Raw genomic sequence first — 20,865 nt, 5'->3', positions numbered from 1 at the left:
TCTTTTATGCAATGATACATGGTTTTTGTTTGGCTACAAAATGTAGTCATACTGACTTCACAAATTCCAGTTTTAATGAAAGGATACTGCTGCTATGAAAAACATTCAAGTGCTACACATAACAATGAACTGTTCTGTTAAACCCTCAGAGGACAGCAAGGAAAGTAAACTGTGCTTGCACTCTGCAGAAAAGCTACTTAACTTTGACTTTCATGTAGTAGCTCATTTAATTTTGGAAAGAAAAGATCCCTGTTACATTAGGCCCGACTTCTTTGTGATAACAACACAGTGAATGGCGATACAAATAAACCCATTCTTGTATCAAGCAATAACTTCCATGTTGGCAGTAAATAATCTAGAAAAATGGAACTTGATCAAAAACTAGAGCAAGAGAGGGGTGCCCGGGTAGCTCAGTCAGTTAAGCATCCAACTCTTGATTTCAGCTCAGGTCATGATCTCATCATTTGAGAGATTGAGCCCTGCATCGAGCTCCACACTGACAGTGTGGACCCTGCTTGGGATTCTCTCTCTCCCTCTCCCTCTCAGTGCTCCTTCCCCATTCATTCTCTTTCTCTCTCTCTCTAAAATAAATAATTAAAAAAACAAAACAAACTAGAGCACGAGTCAACCATCTTTGAGATGTCTTTAGTGGTTGCTGAAATTTAAGAACAGAATTAAAATGACATTATTTCTGAATTCTGAGCTGCTTTGTGGGGTGAGTGGGAAGGTCTGGACTAAATTAGATTCCCAAGTTTGCCCTGAAATTAACTGGTCCATCCACTGACTAATCCTTCTTGTCCAGCACTGGCCTTAAGATAACATCTGCACCAACACTAAAGAGCCTCATCTGTAAAGGAAAAGATCTAAAACATCAATACCTCTTAGCCAGCATTTTGAAAAATGGGTTCGAGAAACCAAAGGGGTTAAGGACATTTAAGCTTGAGAAACACCGAACAGTATGCACCCTTTTTGGATATTTGTAATGCATATAAAAGGATTTGAGAAGATCTACAACCAAGAAATTATCTAACTGTGCCTAACCTTCAATTTCAGTAACTCACACAGCCAAGAATGTTTTCTTTCAAGCAACATCTATTAGCATTCTCTGGAATAAATGGTTTTACAGAATACAGCATGGGCAATGTAGATCTAGGCTGTGACCCTATTTTAATAACTAAAAATGTTAAAAAGTACCCTGAATCAAAAAAATCAACATATAGGTTTCTGCTGCTACCTGAAAGCAGAGTATTTCTATGAAACCTTTCATAGAAAGGTGGAAATGGTGTAAAACAAAGAAGCAATTACCATTAATTTATACAAACAATTTTGAGCATTCCCACATCCAAAGAATAACCTCTCTTAGGCTTTTCTGATACCTTGGGATTCATCTTGCTAATGGATGTACAACATATATTGAGATAAAGCACAGATGATCATAGCTTAAAGCTACGGTAGCTTGATGCTGAGCAGTTCCTGGGGAAGGAGCCTGGTGGGGCCACTCTCACTGCCAGGGGTGCGTGCTGCCTCTACATCACCCTGCTGCAAAATAAACACGGAATGCTACTTTTGATTTTCATCTTTTTTTTTTTTTTTTTTTTTTTTTATAAAAATGAAGTGGCACAATACGAACTTTTGAAAAGTAAGGGATGCATGTATTTTTCTAATTGTAACTTGGTAAGTTTCCCAGCTAAAATCAAATCATAATTTTCTGGTAACAACAAAGCCAATATTACATTTAATTATAAATCATTTGACACCTGTAGATGATTGTTGGGGTTGAGCTGGATTCCAGTCACCAGATTTCTGTGCCCTTGCAATATGTGTACACATTCTTCTGTAGTTGTGCTATGAACTTTAACAAAGTCACCAGAGACACAGAAGATATACCTGGAAATAAGAAAAAAAATAAATTTCATGTATTCTGTATACAGCATAATCTTTTCTTTATAGTTCATGAAAAATCTTTTTCACTTGCAACAGAGGTTTCTTTTAAAACCAACAGTTTCAAAAAAAAAAAATAAATAAAACCAACAGTTTCAAGAACTACATACTAAAAATCGTGTGCTATGTTCTCACTTACCATGCACCATTACTCTAACAGCATCTTCCCATGTCCCCCCTGCTCTCCGTTATTCACTGGGGACACCACCTTACAAACGCTAAGTCAAAGCTCTCTCTAGTTGGCAAGGCCTCTTTTATAGCAAAGGACAAAGACTTTGTGACAGTTCTTTCACTTGTTGCCGAAATGTTGGTTTTGTTTTTGTCTTTCTGGATTTGTGGCTTTCTTCAAAATAGGAGAGGCTACTAAATTATTAAAAGTAGTTAAGAGGGGGCAATATTTGACAATTTTCATTACGGATATAACCACAGAACAGAGCTCGTAGTATAGTAGTACAAACCTTCTAGTCTCTACAAAATAAAAAATGTTCTGTGCCTATTACATAGAACATTATACATGTCTAATAGGGTGTTTTTCCACGCAGTACAGAAGATACAAACCACAGAATCCCCAGGCCAGATCTCTTCTCTGTGTTCCCAAAGCAACCTGTACATGACTTGATCCTACTACTTTTCACACTGTGTTGCCATTACTTGTTTACAAATATATCCCCCTTCCTTATTAGGCCATAAGCTCCCATCGGGCAAATGCCTTAATTTATCTTTGATTCCCAATGTCCAATCCAGTTTGTTGAACAGAACCCACTCAATTCTCAGAGATTTTGTAAACTATCTGGATAAAATGAACCAATAAAAAAAATTACAAGATAACAAAAGAGTAAATCTTCTAATGCTGACCAGGATCACAACTACCCTATTTTATCAATTCTAAGACACCTGCTTTTTCACATGTTCACCTCTCTGAAATCAGGACGCGTTATTCTAAGTGCCAGGAGGCAATCATGAAATGACTTGTTTCACTGTCTAAAAGATTAAGCAAGTTCAAGCAACAAAACATCTGAGACATATGGTTAGCCCTCTGGCTGGATCCTCCTCTTCATTCCCATGAGTACCTTAATTCAGAGTCTTAACATCTCCAGCCTGGACCTAAGGGCTTCTTACAGTCTCCAGGTGTGGCCCTTCAATTCATCTTTCCCACTCACACCAGATTAACTTTGCAAATTTGACATTACTTCTTTAAAGATAAAATTAAATTACAGTTTGTCAATGTTTTCCCACTGCCTTTGGGATGTGATCTAAACTCCTAAGGCCTTTGGTGATTTGACCTGATCTAAGTGGAGCTACTTTGTCATTTTAAAACTGTCCTCTAGTCAAGTGGTTTACAACTCCACTACCCTCCCACTCCCCACAGACACACCCCATTATACCAAAAGGTTGGCTAGGCATTCCCTGAGATGGTGGTGGGTGAAGGGTACTATGTGCCAGGAAAACTCCCTGATTCTGATATGCTAACCCTAACCCTCTCTCCTTGCTCCTCCACAGAGAATGGCTTTAAATTTGAAAGCAAGCCCCCAAAAGAAACACTCTCTCCCTGCTTTTGTATACATCGCTGTCTACACAGAATACTCTTTCTTTCTGACTACTTCCTTAAGACAGATTCAGCACACGTGAAGCCTTCCTGCATTTTCTCATTCTAGAGCAGCACCACTCTTAATGTGGTGCTTAAGGATGCATAATGTGCTTATACAAGATGGTAGGCTTAGCGCTATAAGAGCACTGACCACACAGCATATTGAAGCCTTCCCCTACTAGACTGTAAGCTCTTTGAGGGGAGGAAAGGTGTGTTTACTTATTATAAATAATAGAAATATAGTAGGTAGAAAAAGGACACAGTTTTAAGAAGTCAAACAAATGGGTCTGAATGCCAGCTTTACCACATATGGGCTGAATGCTGGGAGAATTTAATTCTCTAAAACATCACTGTTCTCTGCTGTAAAAGGCAGGTAATGGTTTCTCACAGGGTTATTATGAGGACTAAAGAAACAACACATGCAAATGCACCCTTAGCACACACAGTATGCTTAGCACACTCAAATGCTTTCATAAAATCAGAATACCTAAAACCCTGCAGACAGAAATGCATGTAAAGCATAGACCACAATGCCTGCCACATATGACTCAATCAACTTTACTGAAATGAAGTTAGGGATGCTTTCAAACAGGAACCAGAATTTAAGTGAGGCTCCAAAGGATGCATAATTTAAGAGCTGGGAACGAAAAAGAATACCAACATAAACATAAGCTGGGAAATAATTAACACAGTACCTACAAGAGATAGGAAATGGCCTAACAAGCAAAGTGTATATGATGGGTTATGTCAGGAAATAATTGGGTAAGGAGAGTCAAGCTAGATCAGGGAAAGTCATGAAAGCCAGAGAAAAGAGCTGTAGATAAGGAAGGCAACAGAAGATTAATAGGGTTCTGAGCAAGACTAGGAATAAGGGGGAGAGTTATGATAGTAACACTTAAGGAAAATTATTACAGCAATATACAGAATGGTCTGCAAAAGAGTATTTAGAGTTGGACACTAGCTTTGTGGGAATTTAGGAATGTAAAAGACAAGAATGACCTACTTTTTAAATTTTCTATACCTTAGCAACCTAATGCTTAGCACCATGTAACTGTAGGAGCTAAAAGGATGTAATATAAACAGTGCTGGACTGGGAGTCAGTAATAACTGATACAGGAATACAAGCTACTCTCACGTATACCCACCTCTCGACTTGCCTCTTAAAATAACCCCCTCAAGTAGGCAGAACAGAGTTTTTGTCTTAGTTCCAAGAGGACCCAATGAACAAGAGGAAACAGATAAAACTCCACGATTCTAGTCTTATTTACTATCTCAGCTTTCTTGATGACCACCTTGAAGCAAAATACAAAATTACCTTATTCCTTTTTGTATAAATTAGCCAACACCTGTAGTACCTTTTAGATAACATCCAAAACCTTGATGAGTTCATTATGACCCTGTTCATTTGCTAGAGAGCTGATTTTAATTACTACTTTTTATATAGACACAAACAAAACCCAAACACTCCACATCTAAATCTTCACCAAATTCCCCAAACTTCAGTACTGATTTTCTACCTACTTATTAGGTCCACCTGGTCATTTCATAGGTACTTTAAACTCAACAGATCCCAAAGTGAACTCGCTATCTCGTTAACCCTAAGTGCTGATTCACTCCAAAATTGTCTATTCTCTTCATCTTCAATATTATCTTGGTTTAGGCCAAAGTAATTTCTTGTCTGAATGCCTGCATTAGCCTTTTAAGCCATGGTCTGTACTCTTCCAGATTCTTCTCCCACCACTTCCCTATACTTTATGCTACAAACTATACTGACTTTACACACATCACACTACCTACCCCTCCCACCCTACCCCAGCAACTTCAAGCTGCGCACTTCGCCTGGATGCCTTCCCCCAATATCAGTGGTGGAACAAACTCCTGTTAGTCTTGCAAGGTCCCACTACTGAAGGGAAACTTTCACTATATAACTCCCTCCTCTATGCCATCTGTGTACCTCAAGTATGCTAAGTCAACCTACCTCTGATCTTGCCACTCTCCACCACTTATTACTTAGTTTTATGCATAGTCTTCGGATTAACATTCTTGAAGAAACACAATCATGTTACCTTCCACCACCCTCCATCTAGGGAATAAAAAAAATAGTCTCTTTGGACCAAACAGCCAAGAACTGGCTTCCCGTTCCTTTTTCAACCTCACTAGCTCTCTTCATATACTAGTCATATGAGCTAACTGTACCACAGTCTGTTCAATATATTTAGGTTTCTACTCTTCTTGCTTATACTGTGCCCACTATCTGGAATGCCTTCCATCCATATCCTCTAGTCAAAATACCATTCACCTATTTAGGCCTAGCCTAAATGTCATTTCCTCAGCAACCTGTCCATCCTCACCAGTCTGAAGTACTCTCTCTTTAGTAACTCCCAAGGAACCATAGTATGCAACATCTGTTACTAATTATTTTTTTCCTCACTAGACTGTAAAATCTTGAAAATAGGATCAATATTAAAATTATCTTAATTTTTATGTCAGTTTGTTATAAATAATACGTAGCTGACAAATACTTAAAAACGAATTGCAGGACTTGGTAAATGAAACACTGCACCTCATCCTAAGTTGTAGAAGCACTACACTGGAAAAAGAAACTGGATTCCTAGCTGTAAGCAGAACTCTGACATCTTGAAATCTCAGTTTCTTCCTGATTTATAAGATGAATATCAACAAAGCTCTCTTTCATGTAAAGACCAAGGATTCTTCTTTTTTTTTTCTTGCCTCTACTGCTATTTATGAAAACTCCTTCAGTCATGCATGCATTCAACAACTATCATACACCCATAAGCAAGACACTGTGGGGGATACAAACTTTCATAAGATATTACCGTTACTCTTCTAAGATAGAAAGGGATAATTAACTAAGGGTCACGCTGTCCTTAAATGATTTGAAAACCTCTTTCTACGAGATGTCATTTGTAAATTATACTGACAATAGAACAATGACAGCTGACACACACTGAGCCATTAAGTACCAGGCTTGTTTTACCTGATTTATATGTATTAAAGCACTTAACCCTCTCAACAACCCTAGGAATTGGATTACAAAATATTATTCCTGTTTTAGGATGAGACTACTGAGGCAAAGATAAAGAACTTGCAAAGGTCACACAATGTAAGAACCGGGTTTTGAACCCAGAGAGTAGTTTGGTTTCCAGCTATACTGAACTCCCGAGAATAGAGACCAGGGCTTTCATACGTAATCATTCCGCACAGACTCTATCTAACATCAGTATCACGCATAGTTGCAATAAGGTTGCCAAAATACATCTTTAGGGGAAAGAAGAGTGTGGGGAAAATGGAAATCTTTGATCTTTCAGTAATTCAAAGTCACGACTCTTTCCGAAAAAACACTCCTCGCAGTACTGCAAGGGCAGTGATGTACAGATCTTTGCCCGGACTTTCTCGCCGCCCCACGGCGGAGCTGATTCCAGACACGTGGGCCAGCCCCCGGTCCCTCAACCACCTGCAGGTAAACTGTAAAGAAGCCTCAGCCTGCAGTGCCACGGGACTAAGTGGTTTCTCACTCCTCTAAGCAGCACTCAGGCAACGGTTCCCTTACGCGTGGCCTGGGGACTCCCGCACGCGCCCCCTTCCCAGAGCCCAGAACCGCCGGTTGGCGAGTCCGGACTGGCCTAACAGTTCTTTCCTCCCCCTCCCCGGGGACTCACGTCCCTCAGCCCGGCTGACAGTGCGCGGTGGCCCCATACTTAGAATCCGCAGAGAACACAGCTCTCCTAAAGTTCAACTCGCTGCCGCCGCAACGAACCACGCGGACACTCTCCTCCTCCACCATCTTCGCGCAGACGCAGGAACTCACGACCGCCCGCAAGCCCCGAACTTCCTTGACGGAGGCCGGGCGCTAGGGCACGAGTCTCAGCCCACAAAAGGCGTGCATGGGCTTCTCTAGGCCTCAGTCTCTATGGTACGACCCAGCGCCTGTGCCGCCATCTTTTTTGGGGGCAACTTTAAATTACAACACAGGTAGGAAAGGTGAGACAATGAATTTATATTAGACATCTTTGAACTCTTAGTACAAATAAGTTTCTCTCTGGCCTGTTAATTTGATTCTACCTACAACTTCGTTCGCCAGAAGGGAAGGGTGGCCTATTGTGTATCACGTGACCTCCAGACGGCCTCCCTTTCCCACTCACCAAGGCCTTTCCTTTCTCGGTAGTGTTTCGGGCGCTGCGAGATGACGCAAACAGATTCGTGCCACCTGGTTTCACCGCTCAGCTTAGTTCTTGTGTGGAAAGGTAGCTTTCTACTATTTGCATAGATGTTTGTCCCTTTCATTAGCCGTCATTTTCTCCTTTTCTGCCGAGCGTAGCATAGGTCTCTACCAAATCTCCGCAACTCCGAAGGCCTTGCCTTTTCCTTTGGACACCTGGCTCCTGCTTCGGAATTCTGGTGCATCCGTTTTTCTGTTCGGGGGAGCTGCTCGCACCGATCTGACATTCCCTCCCACTCCGGCCCAAGTTCCGACGCCGCTGCTCCCTGTTTGGCTACGGGTTTTGTGTGTGTGTGTGTGTGCCTGTTGCTTTGGTTTTAGCTTTTCCATTAGTCCACCTTGCCTGTACGTTAGGAGGCCTCGAACTCGGAGCATGGTTAGGCCTCTATCACCATTCCTTTTTATAACTCTATGTACATCCTCTTCGTGGTCCAGGTCTATTAGGTGTACACTTACCTTTATTCACTCATTAAGTACACATTTATCAATCCCCTTGCCGGCACTGTACCACTACTAAGTGAAGAGCCACTGACAGCTTAATTTTATTTATTTTTTTAAATGTCTTTTTTCAAAAATGTCTTATTTTATTTTTGAGAGAGAGAGAGAGATTGTGAGCAGGGGGAGGGACAGAGAGAGAAGGGAGAGAGAGAGAGAGGGAGACACAGAATTGAAGCAGGTTCCAGGCTCTGCACTGTCAGCGCAGATCGAGGCATGGGGCTCAAACCCAGAGATCATGACCTGAGCCAAAGTCATTCGACCGACTGAGCCACCCAGGTGCCCCCTGACAGCTTAATTTTAGCAGGAACAGGTCTGCCCTGTACGTGTTACCTCTTAATAGGTTACAATTTATCAGTTTTCTGGAGACAAGTAATAATTATTGTGAGGGACGGTGCAAAACAGATGGGACCCCTGTCCTGTTAACCTTCCATGGGAGGGACAATAAAATTGTTTTACAAATTAATGACAGATTGTGTGCTAAAGAAAATAAGACTTTAATATGAGAGAAAATGGTTTTCTCTGAGGAGGTTTAGGTTTAACCTGATGAATATGTTTGTTAAAGTTATGCAGGTTAAAAAATACTTTAAAAATTCATTGTTAATACAGATTTGCTGTAAAATAATTCAGTACAGAAATATGATTAGGATCACTCCCACCCACGAATATCTCTCCACTGCTAAAAGTTTGGTGTGTATGCTTCTTGATATTTTTCTAGGTATCCATATACTTTCACATTATTCTTCAGTACAAGGCACTACATAATTCTTTTTTCCCTCTCTCTAGGCTTTTCACTGCATACAGATTTTATCTCCTTTTTAGTGACTGCATAGTATTCCACAGAGTAAACGTGCCATCATTGATTACGGCATTTTCCCAAAGGTGGATATTTAGTCATTTCCATTTTGTAAAGTGGCAAATAGTGCAATAGAGAACATGAATTTGTGACAGCATTGCTATAGAAGAGATTCCTAGAATAAGTATTGTAGGATTGAAGGATATCTACATTTTTATTTTGAAGGAATATTTTGTGGAACTGAGATATGTGTTATTGGGGAAGCTAGGGGGAATAACTAATGGCAGCCAAAAAAGGGGAGACATTTAACTTTGCTTTGTAGTCTCAAGTTGGGGGGGGGGATACATAAGGAGAGAGTTATAAGATAGTATGTTTTCTTAAGAACTCATGAGGGAAAAGGACTGATGAAATGGTGTTAGGCAATTTTATTTGGTGTTAGGCAATTAGCAACAATTGAAAGGTAACCAGAGCTAGGTAATCCATTATTTGAAATTTAGATTGTAATGTGGGGTTTTATCTTTTACTCATTGCTTTATTGGGTGGTTGTTTTCTTACTGTTGAGTTTTGAGATTATTTATTTTGGATACACTCTCCTTGTCAAATATGTGAATTGTGAATATTTTCTTCTGAACTACGGCTTGTCTTTTCATTCTGTTAATAGTGTCTCTCGTGGTACTAAAGTTTTAAATTTGCATGAAGTGCAGTTTATCAGTTTTTTTTCTTTTCTGGATCATACTTTTATTGTTGGACCTAAGACCTTCTTACCTATTCCACACTCATGATGATTTTCTCTTATGTTTTATACAAGGAATTTTATGTTTTATAGTTAATATTTAGGTCTGTGATCCATTCTGAATTAATTTACATTTGATTCTTTTTTACAGCCTCTATTTTTTCCATGAAAATTTCTCTCTTTCCATTTCTTTTAAGAGCATTTTGCCTACTTTTTGGAGTATTGTTATAATTACTGAATTAAAGTCTTTTCTAATGATTTCAACATTTGGGTCATCTTGGTGTTGGTGCCTGTTAATTGCCTTTCCTTTAAGAGTTATTGAGATTTTTCTGGTTTTGGTTTTGTGTGTTGAATAATTTCATATTTTATCTCAGACGTAATGTTAAGAGATCCTGGATCCTATTAAAATCCTTCAAGCCTTGGCCATGTTAATTCTGCGTAGTCTCATGCATGCACAGCTCAGAAGTGAGCCCAGTATTAATGATTTAAAAGTTACCTCTCTCCAACTCTTGCTTCTGTGATATTCTATATTTTTGGGCTTCCTTGATTTTCCTTCTTGGTGTTCTGATTAGAAAGCGCAGGCTTTTTCCTCCCACCTTATTGCATACTTTTCCACAGTGAGGCCTTGTAATGAGGCTAGGTAGTGAGGGCAAAGGATATGTGGGGCCATATGGCCATCTCCCTCTCTCCACCATTGTCATTGCTGCTGAGTAACTGTACCTTTATTATTGGATCTCATCTGGGGTGGATCCAGGAGAATTAAAAGAGCTCCATCTCATAGGGGACATTACTCCCAAATGGGGGTAGGAGAAAGAGCTGCTTCATTTCTTGTCACTTGCTACTAGGTCTTCCTTGGAGTCCTCATCTTCCTACCCTACCACTTGTGTTTACCTTGCAGAGGCAGCTGTTAGCTTATTTTGTATTTTGTTTAGAATTTTTAGCTGTAGTTAGTGGGAGAGATAGAGTAGAGTACCCTAATTCCAGTTTGACAGGAGCTGAAATTCTCTAGGTTAACTTCTTAATAGAATTACTCTGATTCTTGTACATAGAGACTGGTGAGATGTTGCAGGGAGTATGGCCGGAGTCGCAAAAGATGAGTCTGCAAACAAAGTGCAGTTAAGTGAAGGTCCTCATACTCAAGTTGGAATGAGGCCAGCCCGACTCTAGAATGAAGCTTCTTTTTATTAGGATAATTGCTAAAGACTACATGCATAAAGTCAGCTAAGCAAGTGTGGTGATCAATCTAATGGTTTAGCTTTTCAAGGTTGAATTTTGAGTTAATTGGTTTCTATAACACTAGGAAGGGTCAGGTGTGAAGGAGGATCTGGCCTTGGACACTGTTAATGGCTCTAGGCGTTCCTTGTAAGCCAGCTGCAGTGCTATGTAAACATGTCCTAAGGCCTTGCACCTTCTCCAGCCCTTCCCATTTGAAGTCTTTTCCTTTGATGCTTCTCTCCTGCATCTCCCACAGTATGGAAAAAAGGTTTGAAGCTTGAAGCCCTACTAGGAGTGTCTTGAAATAGTGCAGTTGAGAGATAATGGTGGCTTAGACTCGGGCAGTAAGAGTGGTGAGAAATGTTTGCGTTCTGGGTATATTTTGAAGGTAAAACAAATAGTGTTTTCTGATGGATGAAATGTTGTATGTAAGACTATGGGAGAACAGATGACTCTAGAGGTTAGAACTGAGAATTTTGAATATTGAGATCACCATGTTCTGTGAAGGAAAGACTGTGAGAGAACAGATTTTTTTTTTTTTTTTTTTTTTTTTTTTTTTTTGCCGGGGTGGGGGGCGGGGGGGGGTGGAACTAGGTATGAGTTTTTTATAAGACATTGAAATGGAGATGTTGAGTAGGCAGCTGAATATCCCGTTGGAATTTAGTGCAGAGATATAAATTTGGGAGTCATTTGGATATAGGTTATATGGAGGGGCAATGAGGATGGCTGAGGTCACCAGTGGAGTGTGTGTAGGTAGAAAATGGAAGAGGTCCAAGGACTGAATCTGAGGTACTTTAATATTTAGGGATCAGGAAGATGAAGAGGAAATGAAAAAGATTGGCTAGTTTAAGAACAAAACCAGGAAGGTATGACGCCATGAAAGCCAAATGAAGAAAGAGGTAGAACTGATCTTTTTGTCAACTGTGACTGATAGGTTAAATAGCTAGAAGACAAAGAATTGACTGTTGCACTTAGCAATATGGAAATCACTGGGGGTGTTGATAAGAGTAGTCTTGATGGGAGTGCTGGGAATGAAAATCTGATTTGAGTGGGTTCAGGAGAGAATAGAGAAGTGAAATTAAAGATAGTAGGACTTCTAGGAGTTTTGGTGTACAGAGAAAGGAAGAAACATGATAATAGCTAGAGGGGAAGTGAGGTCAAGAGACACTTTTTTTTTTTCTTTCTGTTTCTAAGGTAAAGATACAGCAGATAGTAGGCTGATAGAAAAGACATAGGAGAAAGAGAAAAACTGACAATCAAAGAAAGTAAGCAAATAATTGCAGGAACACTTCTTAAATAGGTGAGAAAGGATGGAATCTAGTGTTTAAGTAGAGGGATTGGCCTTTGCCAGGAGCACTGACACTTCAACCATAGAAATGAAAAGAAATAAAGATGAAGGTAGATGGGAAGATGTATTTATGAGAGAATTTGAAATTTTTCTTTTGTTTGCTTTCTATTTTTTCAGTGAAACAGCAAATAAGACAATCAATTGAGATAAGGATTGGGAAGGAGTTGTTGGAGGTTTGAGGAGAGATAGGATATGGAATAACCATTTAGGATGGCATTCAACCAACTGTGGCCTGTAGGCCAAATGTGGCTTGTCATCTCTCTTGAAAATAAAGTTTTGGGAACACAGGCGTGCCTCCTTGTTAATATATTGTCTATGGCTGCTCTTGCACTACAGTTTCAAAGGTGAGTAGTTGTGACAGAAATTGTATGTCATGAAAAACCTAAAGTATTTACTGTTTGGTCCTTTTCAGAAGAGTGATGCTGACTCTCGGTTTAGGAGGAAGGAAGGGAGAATGGGGGTGTCTATGAAGACTAGAAACATAGATAATATTCTATTTTTTTACAGAATTAAGATATAATTCAACTGGGGAGTTTCACTGTAAAAGACAACTTTTGTTGTTACACTGATAATTTTTTTTCTCAGATTATCAAAATGACATCTCAAAATTTGAAGATTCTAATTTAACTCTCAGATCTCAATTTAAGAGACAAAGCAATAGGGAAAAACTTCATAAAGCTAAAATAATTGCACCTTTTAATGACAGCTATGCAAAATAAGCTCTTCAGTAGACTCTGAAGCCCTATCCCCATAAAAATGAACTTACACAAAATTCTATACTTAAGTACCTGGCGTTAATACTTTATGCCTGTTATATCCCCAAGGGATAGTCTAGGTATTTATACTAATCTCTTACTAAATTCTCATTACTATATATAAGCTATACATAAGAAGTACCTGGAGTGCTTTAGAAAATAATGAAACCTCCATAGATTCTGATGAAATTGGTCTGCAGTGTCACCTGGACATCAGAGTTGTTTTTTTTTTTTTTTTTTAAGTGTGGTGAAATACACATAGTATAAAGTTTTTATTAGTGACATTTAGTATATTCACAATGTTACGGAACTATCATTGTATCAAGAATGTTTTTGTCACTCCAAAAGGAAACTTTTTACCTTTAAGTCACTTCTTATTCCCCCTCAATTGCTAGTGTATAGAAATAAAATGGATTTTTGTGTGTTGATATTGTATCCTGCAACTTTGCTGAATTCATTTATAGATCTAATAGTTTTTTGTTGTGTATTCTTTAGGATTTTTTAAAATTTATTATATCATGTCATCTTTTCTAGTTTGCATGCTTTTTGTTTCTTTTTCTCACCTGATTGTTCTGACTAGAACTTCTAATACAATGCTGAATAGCAGTGGTGAAAGTGGGCATCCTTGTCTTATTCCTGATCTGAGGGGGAAGGTTTTCAGTCTTTCACTATTGAGCATCATGTTAGCTGTGGGTTTTTCATAAATTCCTTTTATCTTATTGAGGAAATTCCCTTCTATTTCTAGTTTGCTGAGTGTTTATGACTACATTAATGAGGAATATTGGCTTATAGTTTTCTTTTCTGTGGTGTTTTTGGCTCTGGAATTAGAGTAATGTTGGCCTAATAGAATGAGTTAGGAATTGTTTCCTTATCTTCTATTTTTTTCTGGGCAGCTATGAAGGGTTTGTTTTAATTTTTTTAAATATTTGGTAGGATTCACCAGTAAAATAATTTGACCCTGGACTTTTCTTTGTTGGGAAGTTTGTGATTGCTGATTCAGTCTCTACTTGTTATAGGTCTATTGAAATATTCTATTTATTTTTCTGTTAGTTTTGGTAATTCATAATTTTGCAGGAATTTCCTCATTTCATCTAGGTTACCTAGTTTATTTGCTTATAATTCTTTTTTTTTTTTTAATTTTTTTTTTTTTTCAACGTGTATTTATTTTTGGGACAGAGAGAGACAGAGCATGAACGGGGGAGGGGCAGAGAGAGAGGGAGACACAGAATCGGAAACAGGCTCCAGGCTCTGAGCCATCAGCCCAGAGCCCGACGCGGGGCTCGAACTCACGGACCGCAAGATCGTGACCTGGCTGAAGTCGGACGCTTAACCGACTGTACCACCCAGGCGCCCCTGCTTATAATTCTTCATACCATTCTAATTTTTTTTTTATTTCTGTAAGACTGGTGGTAATGTCCCCACTTTTATTTCTGATCCTAGTTATTTGCATCATCTCTCTCTCTCTCTTTTTTTTTTAGTCTGCCTAAACATTTGTCAATGAAACATTTTGTTGATCTTTCTAAAGAAACTAATTTTGGTTTCATTGATTTTTCTCTCTATTCTATTTTATCTTTATTATAACTTTTATTACTTTTCCCAACTGTCTTTGAATTTAGCTTTCTTCTCTTCTCTTTTCTTTTCTTTTCTTTTCTTTTCTTTCTTTCTTTTTTTTTAGTTCCTTAAGGTGTAAAGTTAGGTTATTGATTTGAGATCTTTCTTTTTGGGCATTAGGGTTATAGAAGCTTCCCAGTTGATCCTAATGCTAAAAGACAAAAGTGCTGCCGTGTTTGGAGACAGTCTAGACCTTGCTTACTGGTTATTTACCTTGAGTGTCTATTAGAAACATCTGAAGATAGATCTAAATTTGAATTGGAAGCATCATTATGGGCTTACAACTTATTTTGTTTTTAAAAACATATTTTGTTGGGGTGGGCACCTGATTTCATCTCAGGACATGATCTCATGGGTTCATGAGGTCAAGCCCTGCATTGGGCTCTGTGCTGACAGAGCAGAGCCTGCTTGGGATTCTGTCTTTGCCCCTCACCTCCCCTCTCTCTCAAAAATAAATAAACTTTAAAAAATGCATTTTGTTACTAAGCCTGGATACTAAGCTAGAAACTCTGAGAAAGAATCAGAAGGAAATTCTAGCAATAAAAAAAATACTGTAATAGAAGTGAAGAATGTCTGATATGATCATTAATAGATTGGACACTGCTGAAGAAAGAATCAGTGAGCTTGAAGAAATGTCACTAGAAATTTCCAATGATGAAATGTAAAGAGAAAAAATAATGCAAAGATAGAATATCTAAGAACTGTGATGCAGTTACGAAAGGTATAACTGTGTGTATAATGGTAATACCAGAAGGAGAAGAAAGAGCCATAGAAAAAGAAGAACTATTTGGAGTAATAATGATTGAGAAGTTTTCAGAATTAATGATAGACACCAAATAAGAGATCCAGGGAGCTGGAAGGATACCAGACTGGATAAGTACCAAAAATTTATGCCTAAACATATCATATTCAAACTGTGGAAAATTAAGGACAGAGAGAAGATATCGAAAGAAGCCAAAGGGGAAAAAAATGCACACCACATTAGCTATAGAACAAAGGATAAGAATTACATTGGGCTTCTCTTGAGAAATGATGAAAGCAAGAAGAGAGTGGAGTGGAATATATAAAATGTTGAAAGCAAAAATCACTAGCTTAGAGTTCCTATTCAGTAAAATTATCTTTCAAAAGTGAAGAAGAAAGACTTTCTCAGACAAAACTGAGGAAATTTATCTCCAATAGATGTGTCCTGCAAGAAATATTAAAAGAAGTTCTTTAGAAAGTAGGACAATGAGATAGACTCAGCTCTAAATAAAGAAAAGGAGTGTTAGAGGAGGAATAAAGTAAGGAAATAGAAAATCTTTCATTTTTCTTATTAACAGACAACAGTTCAACATAGTAATAGCAACAATTATTGGATGATTATAACCTATGAATAAATGAACTAAATGACAACAATGTCATGAGGGTGGAAAGGGCAGGAGGTATTAGGGATATTCTGTTTTAAAGTATTTGCACTACCTGTGAACTGGTATTGTGTTATTGGAAGGTGGACATGTATTAGTCGTAAATGTATATTGCAAACTCAAGGACAGCCACTAAAATAGTAATATATATATATGTATATACATACACATATATAGAATTGATACGCTAAGACAGTTAAAATGTTTAATTGAAATGAGAAGGCAGAAAATGGAAGAAAAAGAAACAGAACAAGGGAAACATAGAAAACTGAAAAATTTATGGTAGCCATTAATTCAGCTGTAACAATAGTCACTTTAAACATCAATGGTCTTAAATACACCAATTAAAAACAGAATATCAGAGTGGATTAAAAAAAGAAGACCCACCTATATGTTTTCTATAAGAGATTTATTTTAAATGTAAAGACACAGATTAAAAGTAAAGAAAGATACGCTATGCTAACACCTTTTTGAAGAAAGCTGGAGGAACTATATTAATTTCAGACAAAGCAGACTTCAGAGCAAGGAAAATTACAAGCAAGAAAGGGGCATTACATCATGATGAATGGGTCAATTCTCCCAGAAGACAACAGTCTTTAATGTGTATGTGCCTAACACCAGAGCATCAAAATATGTGAGGTAAAAACTGTTAGAACTTCAAGGAAATAGATTGAATCCATTATTAGAGTTGGAGACTTGAAAGCAGTCACAAGGCTGCCTAGTTTCAACTAAAGGGGAAGTTGATTGACTTTTCAAAGGAAGAAGTGGTACCATCATATTGTAGAAAAGACAGGAGACATAATAGTCATCTCTATAAAATACAGTCCTCAAGCGTATATATTCACACAAAGGATGTGTCCTCTTTTCCAGGTTTTCCTTCCCTTTATGGAATGTTTTGGTCTCACTAGTTTGTGTGTTCTTGGTGAGGTTACTTTTTGTCAAGGTGTATACAGGTGTTGGGATTCCTATGACTGGAGCCTCTGCCAGCAATATAGCTGCTCTATCGATGTTTGCCTGTGTCTCCAACCAGTAGGGAACAGTCTTCTCCTATGCTTTCAGTCATCCCTAAGAGCATTATATGAACCTGCAGCAATGTATCCTTTCGTTTTACTACACAAGCACTTTTGGAGGATGAATAGGCATGCAGTTAAGAACAGTTTGAAACAGTACTGGAAACCAATGATCTCCTGACTCTCAGGTCCTAAAATATTTATTAGTCCTGGGGATCTTTTCTCTCAGGGGTGCAATTGAATCTCCTTATAATGTGGCCTTTTTTTGTTCTATACCCCTTCTTTTTAGTCATTCCATCAGATGAGTATATCTCAATCAATTTGTATGTAGATAGGGATAAATTTCTTTTCTATGGGTCTTAAGAGTCCCATGCACATTGAGATATATCTGGGCAATCAATATGTCCCCTGAGCATTTTTGGACAGGAGATTTAGGAGGTGGGTGTGGTGCAGGAGAGAGGAGGGTGCCTAATTCCACTAACACTCTCTGGCCTGTGGTTTCCTTGTTTGAGAGGAGCTTCAGATCAAATCTGTCAATCCCAGTTAAGTACATTAAAGGACCCGTTGTGAGGAGTGTGGGCAAAGGATTAATAAAACCTTGACTTCTTCTACCGTAGTAATGTGACCTTTAGTTAACTTTCTATCTCTGTCCTACTGGAAACCATATAAAGATAGGATATCAATTATATTACAGGCAATATTACTTATGGTAAAATGACCCCTGATTAATAAATTGCATCTGGTTAAGGAGGAACCATAAATGAACCATACATACCTGATGAGGACGCTTTATGCTCCTCTGAGTGTGTTCAATCTTGTAATTGAGCATGTCCCTCCTGTGAACTCTGAAGTAAATGCGTATGGGTTTGGTGCAAGAAATATTGTCTCTTGTGGGACATTTGGCTTTTAAGCAGGGAAGCTTCTTGCCAGATGAGATGAGGATGAGATAAATAATAAAGGTAAATTGAAGTTATAATTTTTAAATCTCATACCCCTAGGCATCATCTTATAAGTGACCCTCTTTGGAAACTACTGCCTCAGAGATATCCCTTTAAGACACAGACAATTGGAGAGGGTATCTGAACTAAGGAGCCAATCAGATTCTCCCACATAGGAATTTGGGATACAAAAGTTGAAACTGAAGGCCACAGGGATTTGGATTCTGAAGCTGCAAGTTATAGTGAGGTCATTTGTGTGTAGAAGAGATATCAGAGAAGAATATCTTAATTTGGTCTGGGCCTACTATAAGGTTAGAGACGAGTTGTTTTTATATTTAAGTGAAGTATATTAGTACTTTCAAAACATGACAAGAAATAGAATACCTGTTGCCAAACTTAGTATTCTTTTACATTTTTAATTTTAATTTTTAAGCTTTTTTAAAATGTTTATTTTTTGGGGGGAAGGGGCAGACAGAGGTGGGGACAGAGGATCTGAAGCAGGCTCTGTGCTGACAGCAGAGACCTTGATGTGGGGCTCAAACTTGCGAACCATGAAATCATGACCTGAGTGGAAGCTGGATGCTTAACCAATTGAGCCTCCCAGGTGTCCCTATTTTTAAGTTTTGATTTAAATTCCAGTTAGTTGGTATACAGTGTAATATAAGTTTCAGGTGTACAATATAGTGTTTTAATACTTCCACACATCACTCGGTGCTCATCAAAGTGCACTCCATAATCACCATCACTTATTTAACCCAATCCCCGACCCACCTTCCTTCTGGTAACCATCAGTTTGTTCTCTATAGCTAAGAGTCTGTTTCTTGGTTTGCTCTCTCTCTCTCTTCTCTCTCTCTCTCTCTTTTTGCTTCCAAATTTTTATTTAAATTCTAGTTAGTCAACATATAGTATAATATTGGGTCCAAGTGTAGAATGTAGTGATTCATCACCTACACATGATACCCAGTGTTCATCATAACAAGTACCCTCCTTAATGCCCATCACCCATTTAACCCACCCTCCTCCCCCCAGCCTCCTTCCACCAACCCTGTTTGTTCTCTGTCGTTAAGAGTCTGTTATGGTCTGCTTCTCTCTCTCTTTTTTTCCCCCTTCTCATATGTCCATCTGTTTTGTTGCCTAAATTCCACATGAGTGAAATCATATGGTATTTGATTGACTTATTTCGCTTAGCATAATACACTCTAGTTCCATTCTTGTCATTGCAAATGGCAAGATCTCATACTTTTTTATGGCTGGGTAGTATTCATATATATATATATACATACACACATGTGTATGTGTATACATACGTATATATACACATACATATATACATATATATATGTTCATGCCACATCTTCTTTATCCATTTATCTATTGATGAATACTTAGGTTGCTTCCTTGTCTTGGCTATTATAAATAATGCTGCAATAAACATAAGGGTGCATATATCTTTTTGAATTAGCAGTTTCATTTTCTTTGGGTAAATGCCCAATAGCGAAATTACTGGATCATATATATATTTTGGGGGAACCGCCATACTGATTTTCACAGTGGCTGTACTAATTTACATTCCCACCAACAGTGCTCAAGGGTTCCTTTTTCTCCACATTCTTGCCAATACTTGTTATTTCTTATCTTTTTGTTAATAGCCATTCTGAGAGGTGTTAGATGACATCTCATTGTGGTTTTTTTTTTTTTTTTTTCAACGTTTATTTATTTTTGGGACAGAGAGAGACAGAGCATGAACGGGGGAAGGGGCAGAGAGAGAGGGAGACACAGAATCGGAAACAGGCTCCAGGCTCCGAGCCATCAGCCCAGAGCCCGACGCGGGGCTTGAACTCACGGACCGCGAGATCGTGACCTGGCTGAAGTCGGATGCTTAACCGACTGCGCCACCCAGGCGCCCCATCTCATTGTGGTTTTGATTTGCCTGTGATGATTGGTGATGTTGAGTATCTTTTCATGTGTCTGTTGGCCATCTGTATGTCTTTGGAAAAATATTCATACCCTTTACTCATTTTTTAATCAGATTGCCTTTTTTTTTTTTTTTAAGTATTGAGTTGTATAACCTCTTTATATATTTTGGATATTAACCCCTGATTGGATATATCATTTGAATATATCTTCTGCAATTCAGTAGGTTGCCTTTTTGTTTTGTTGATGGTTTCATTTGCTGTGCAAAACCTTTTTATTTTGGTGTAGTCCCAATAGTTAATTTTTGCTGTTGTTTCCCTTGACCTAGAAGATATATTTAGAAAAATGTTGCTACAGCCAGTGTCAAAGAAATTACCGCCTGCATTCTCTTCCAGGATTTTTATGGTTTCAGGTCTCACATTTAGGTCTTTAATCCATTTTGAGTTTATTTTTTTGTATGGTATTAGAAAATGGTCCACTTTCATTCTTTTGCATATATCTGTCCAGTTTTCCCAGCACCATTTATTGAAGAGACTGTCTTTTCTTCATTATATATTCTTGCCTCATTTGTCAAATTGACTATGTAAGTGTGGATTTATTTCTGGGGTCTCTGTTCTGTTTCATTTGTCTGTATGTTTATTTTTGTGCCAGTACCATACTGCTTTGATTACTCCAGCTTTATAGTATATTTTGAAATCTGGGATTGTGATACAGTTTTATTCTTCTTTCTCAAGATTGCTTTGGCTGTTTGGGTCTTTTGTGGTTCCATACAAATTTTAGTATTGTTTGTTGTAGTACTGTGAAATATGTGGTTGGTATTTTGATAAGGGATGGAATAAATCTGTGGATTACTTTGTATAGTATGGACAGTTTAACTA

At 38.3% G+C, this 20,865-nt stretch overlaps 1 protein-coding gene and 1 long non-coding RNA gene across 5 annotated transcripts in view; one reads left to right on the top strand and one right to left on the bottom strand.

Moving 5' to 3' along the window:
* The window catches only part of WDR75 (WD repeat domain 75), a 31,221-nt gene extending 23,421 nt beyond the window's left edge, over positions 1-7,800 (bottom strand). The window contains exons 1-3 of one of the 2 annotated variants that reach the window (XM_045480498.1): positions 7,693-7,800; positions 1,758-1,887; positions 1,377-1,539 (exon numbers count right to left, since the gene is read on the bottom strand). In XM_045480498.1, coding sequence (XP_045336454.1) covers positions 1,377-1,388 — 12 coding nt within the window. In that variant the 5' untranslated portion in view covers positions 1,389-1,539; positions 1,758-1,887; positions 7,693-7,800. Of the gene's footprint in view, positions 1-1,376; positions 1,540-1,757; positions 1,888-7,248; positions 7,432-7,692 lie in introns of those variants that run through there. The other variant, XM_045480497.1, reaches the window with a different exon arrangement.
* The window catches only part of LOC123599212, a 197,978-nt gene continuing 184,563 nt past the window's right edge, over positions 7,451-20,865 (top strand). For 2 of the 3 annotated variants that reach the window (XR_006713042.1, XR_006713044.1), the window contains exons 1-2: positions 7,716-7,794; positions 12,474-12,700. This is a non-coding gene — a long non-coding RNA (uncharacterized LOC123599212). Of the gene's footprint in view, positions 7,532-7,715; positions 7,795-12,473; positions 12,701-20,865 lie in introns of those variants that run through there. The other variant, XR_006713043.1, reaches the window with a different exon arrangement.

This window comes from Leopardus geoffroyi, chromosome C1 (assembly GCF_018350155.1).
Source record: "Leopardus geoffroyi isolate Oge1 chromosome C1, O.geoffroyi_Oge1_pat1.0, whole genome shotgun sequence".
NCBI classification, from domain to species: domain Eukaryota; kingdom Metazoa; phylum Chordata; class Mammalia; order Carnivora; family Felidae; genus Leopardus; species Leopardus geoffroyi.
This window is presented reverse-complemented; position numbering and strand designations above follow the sequence as displayed.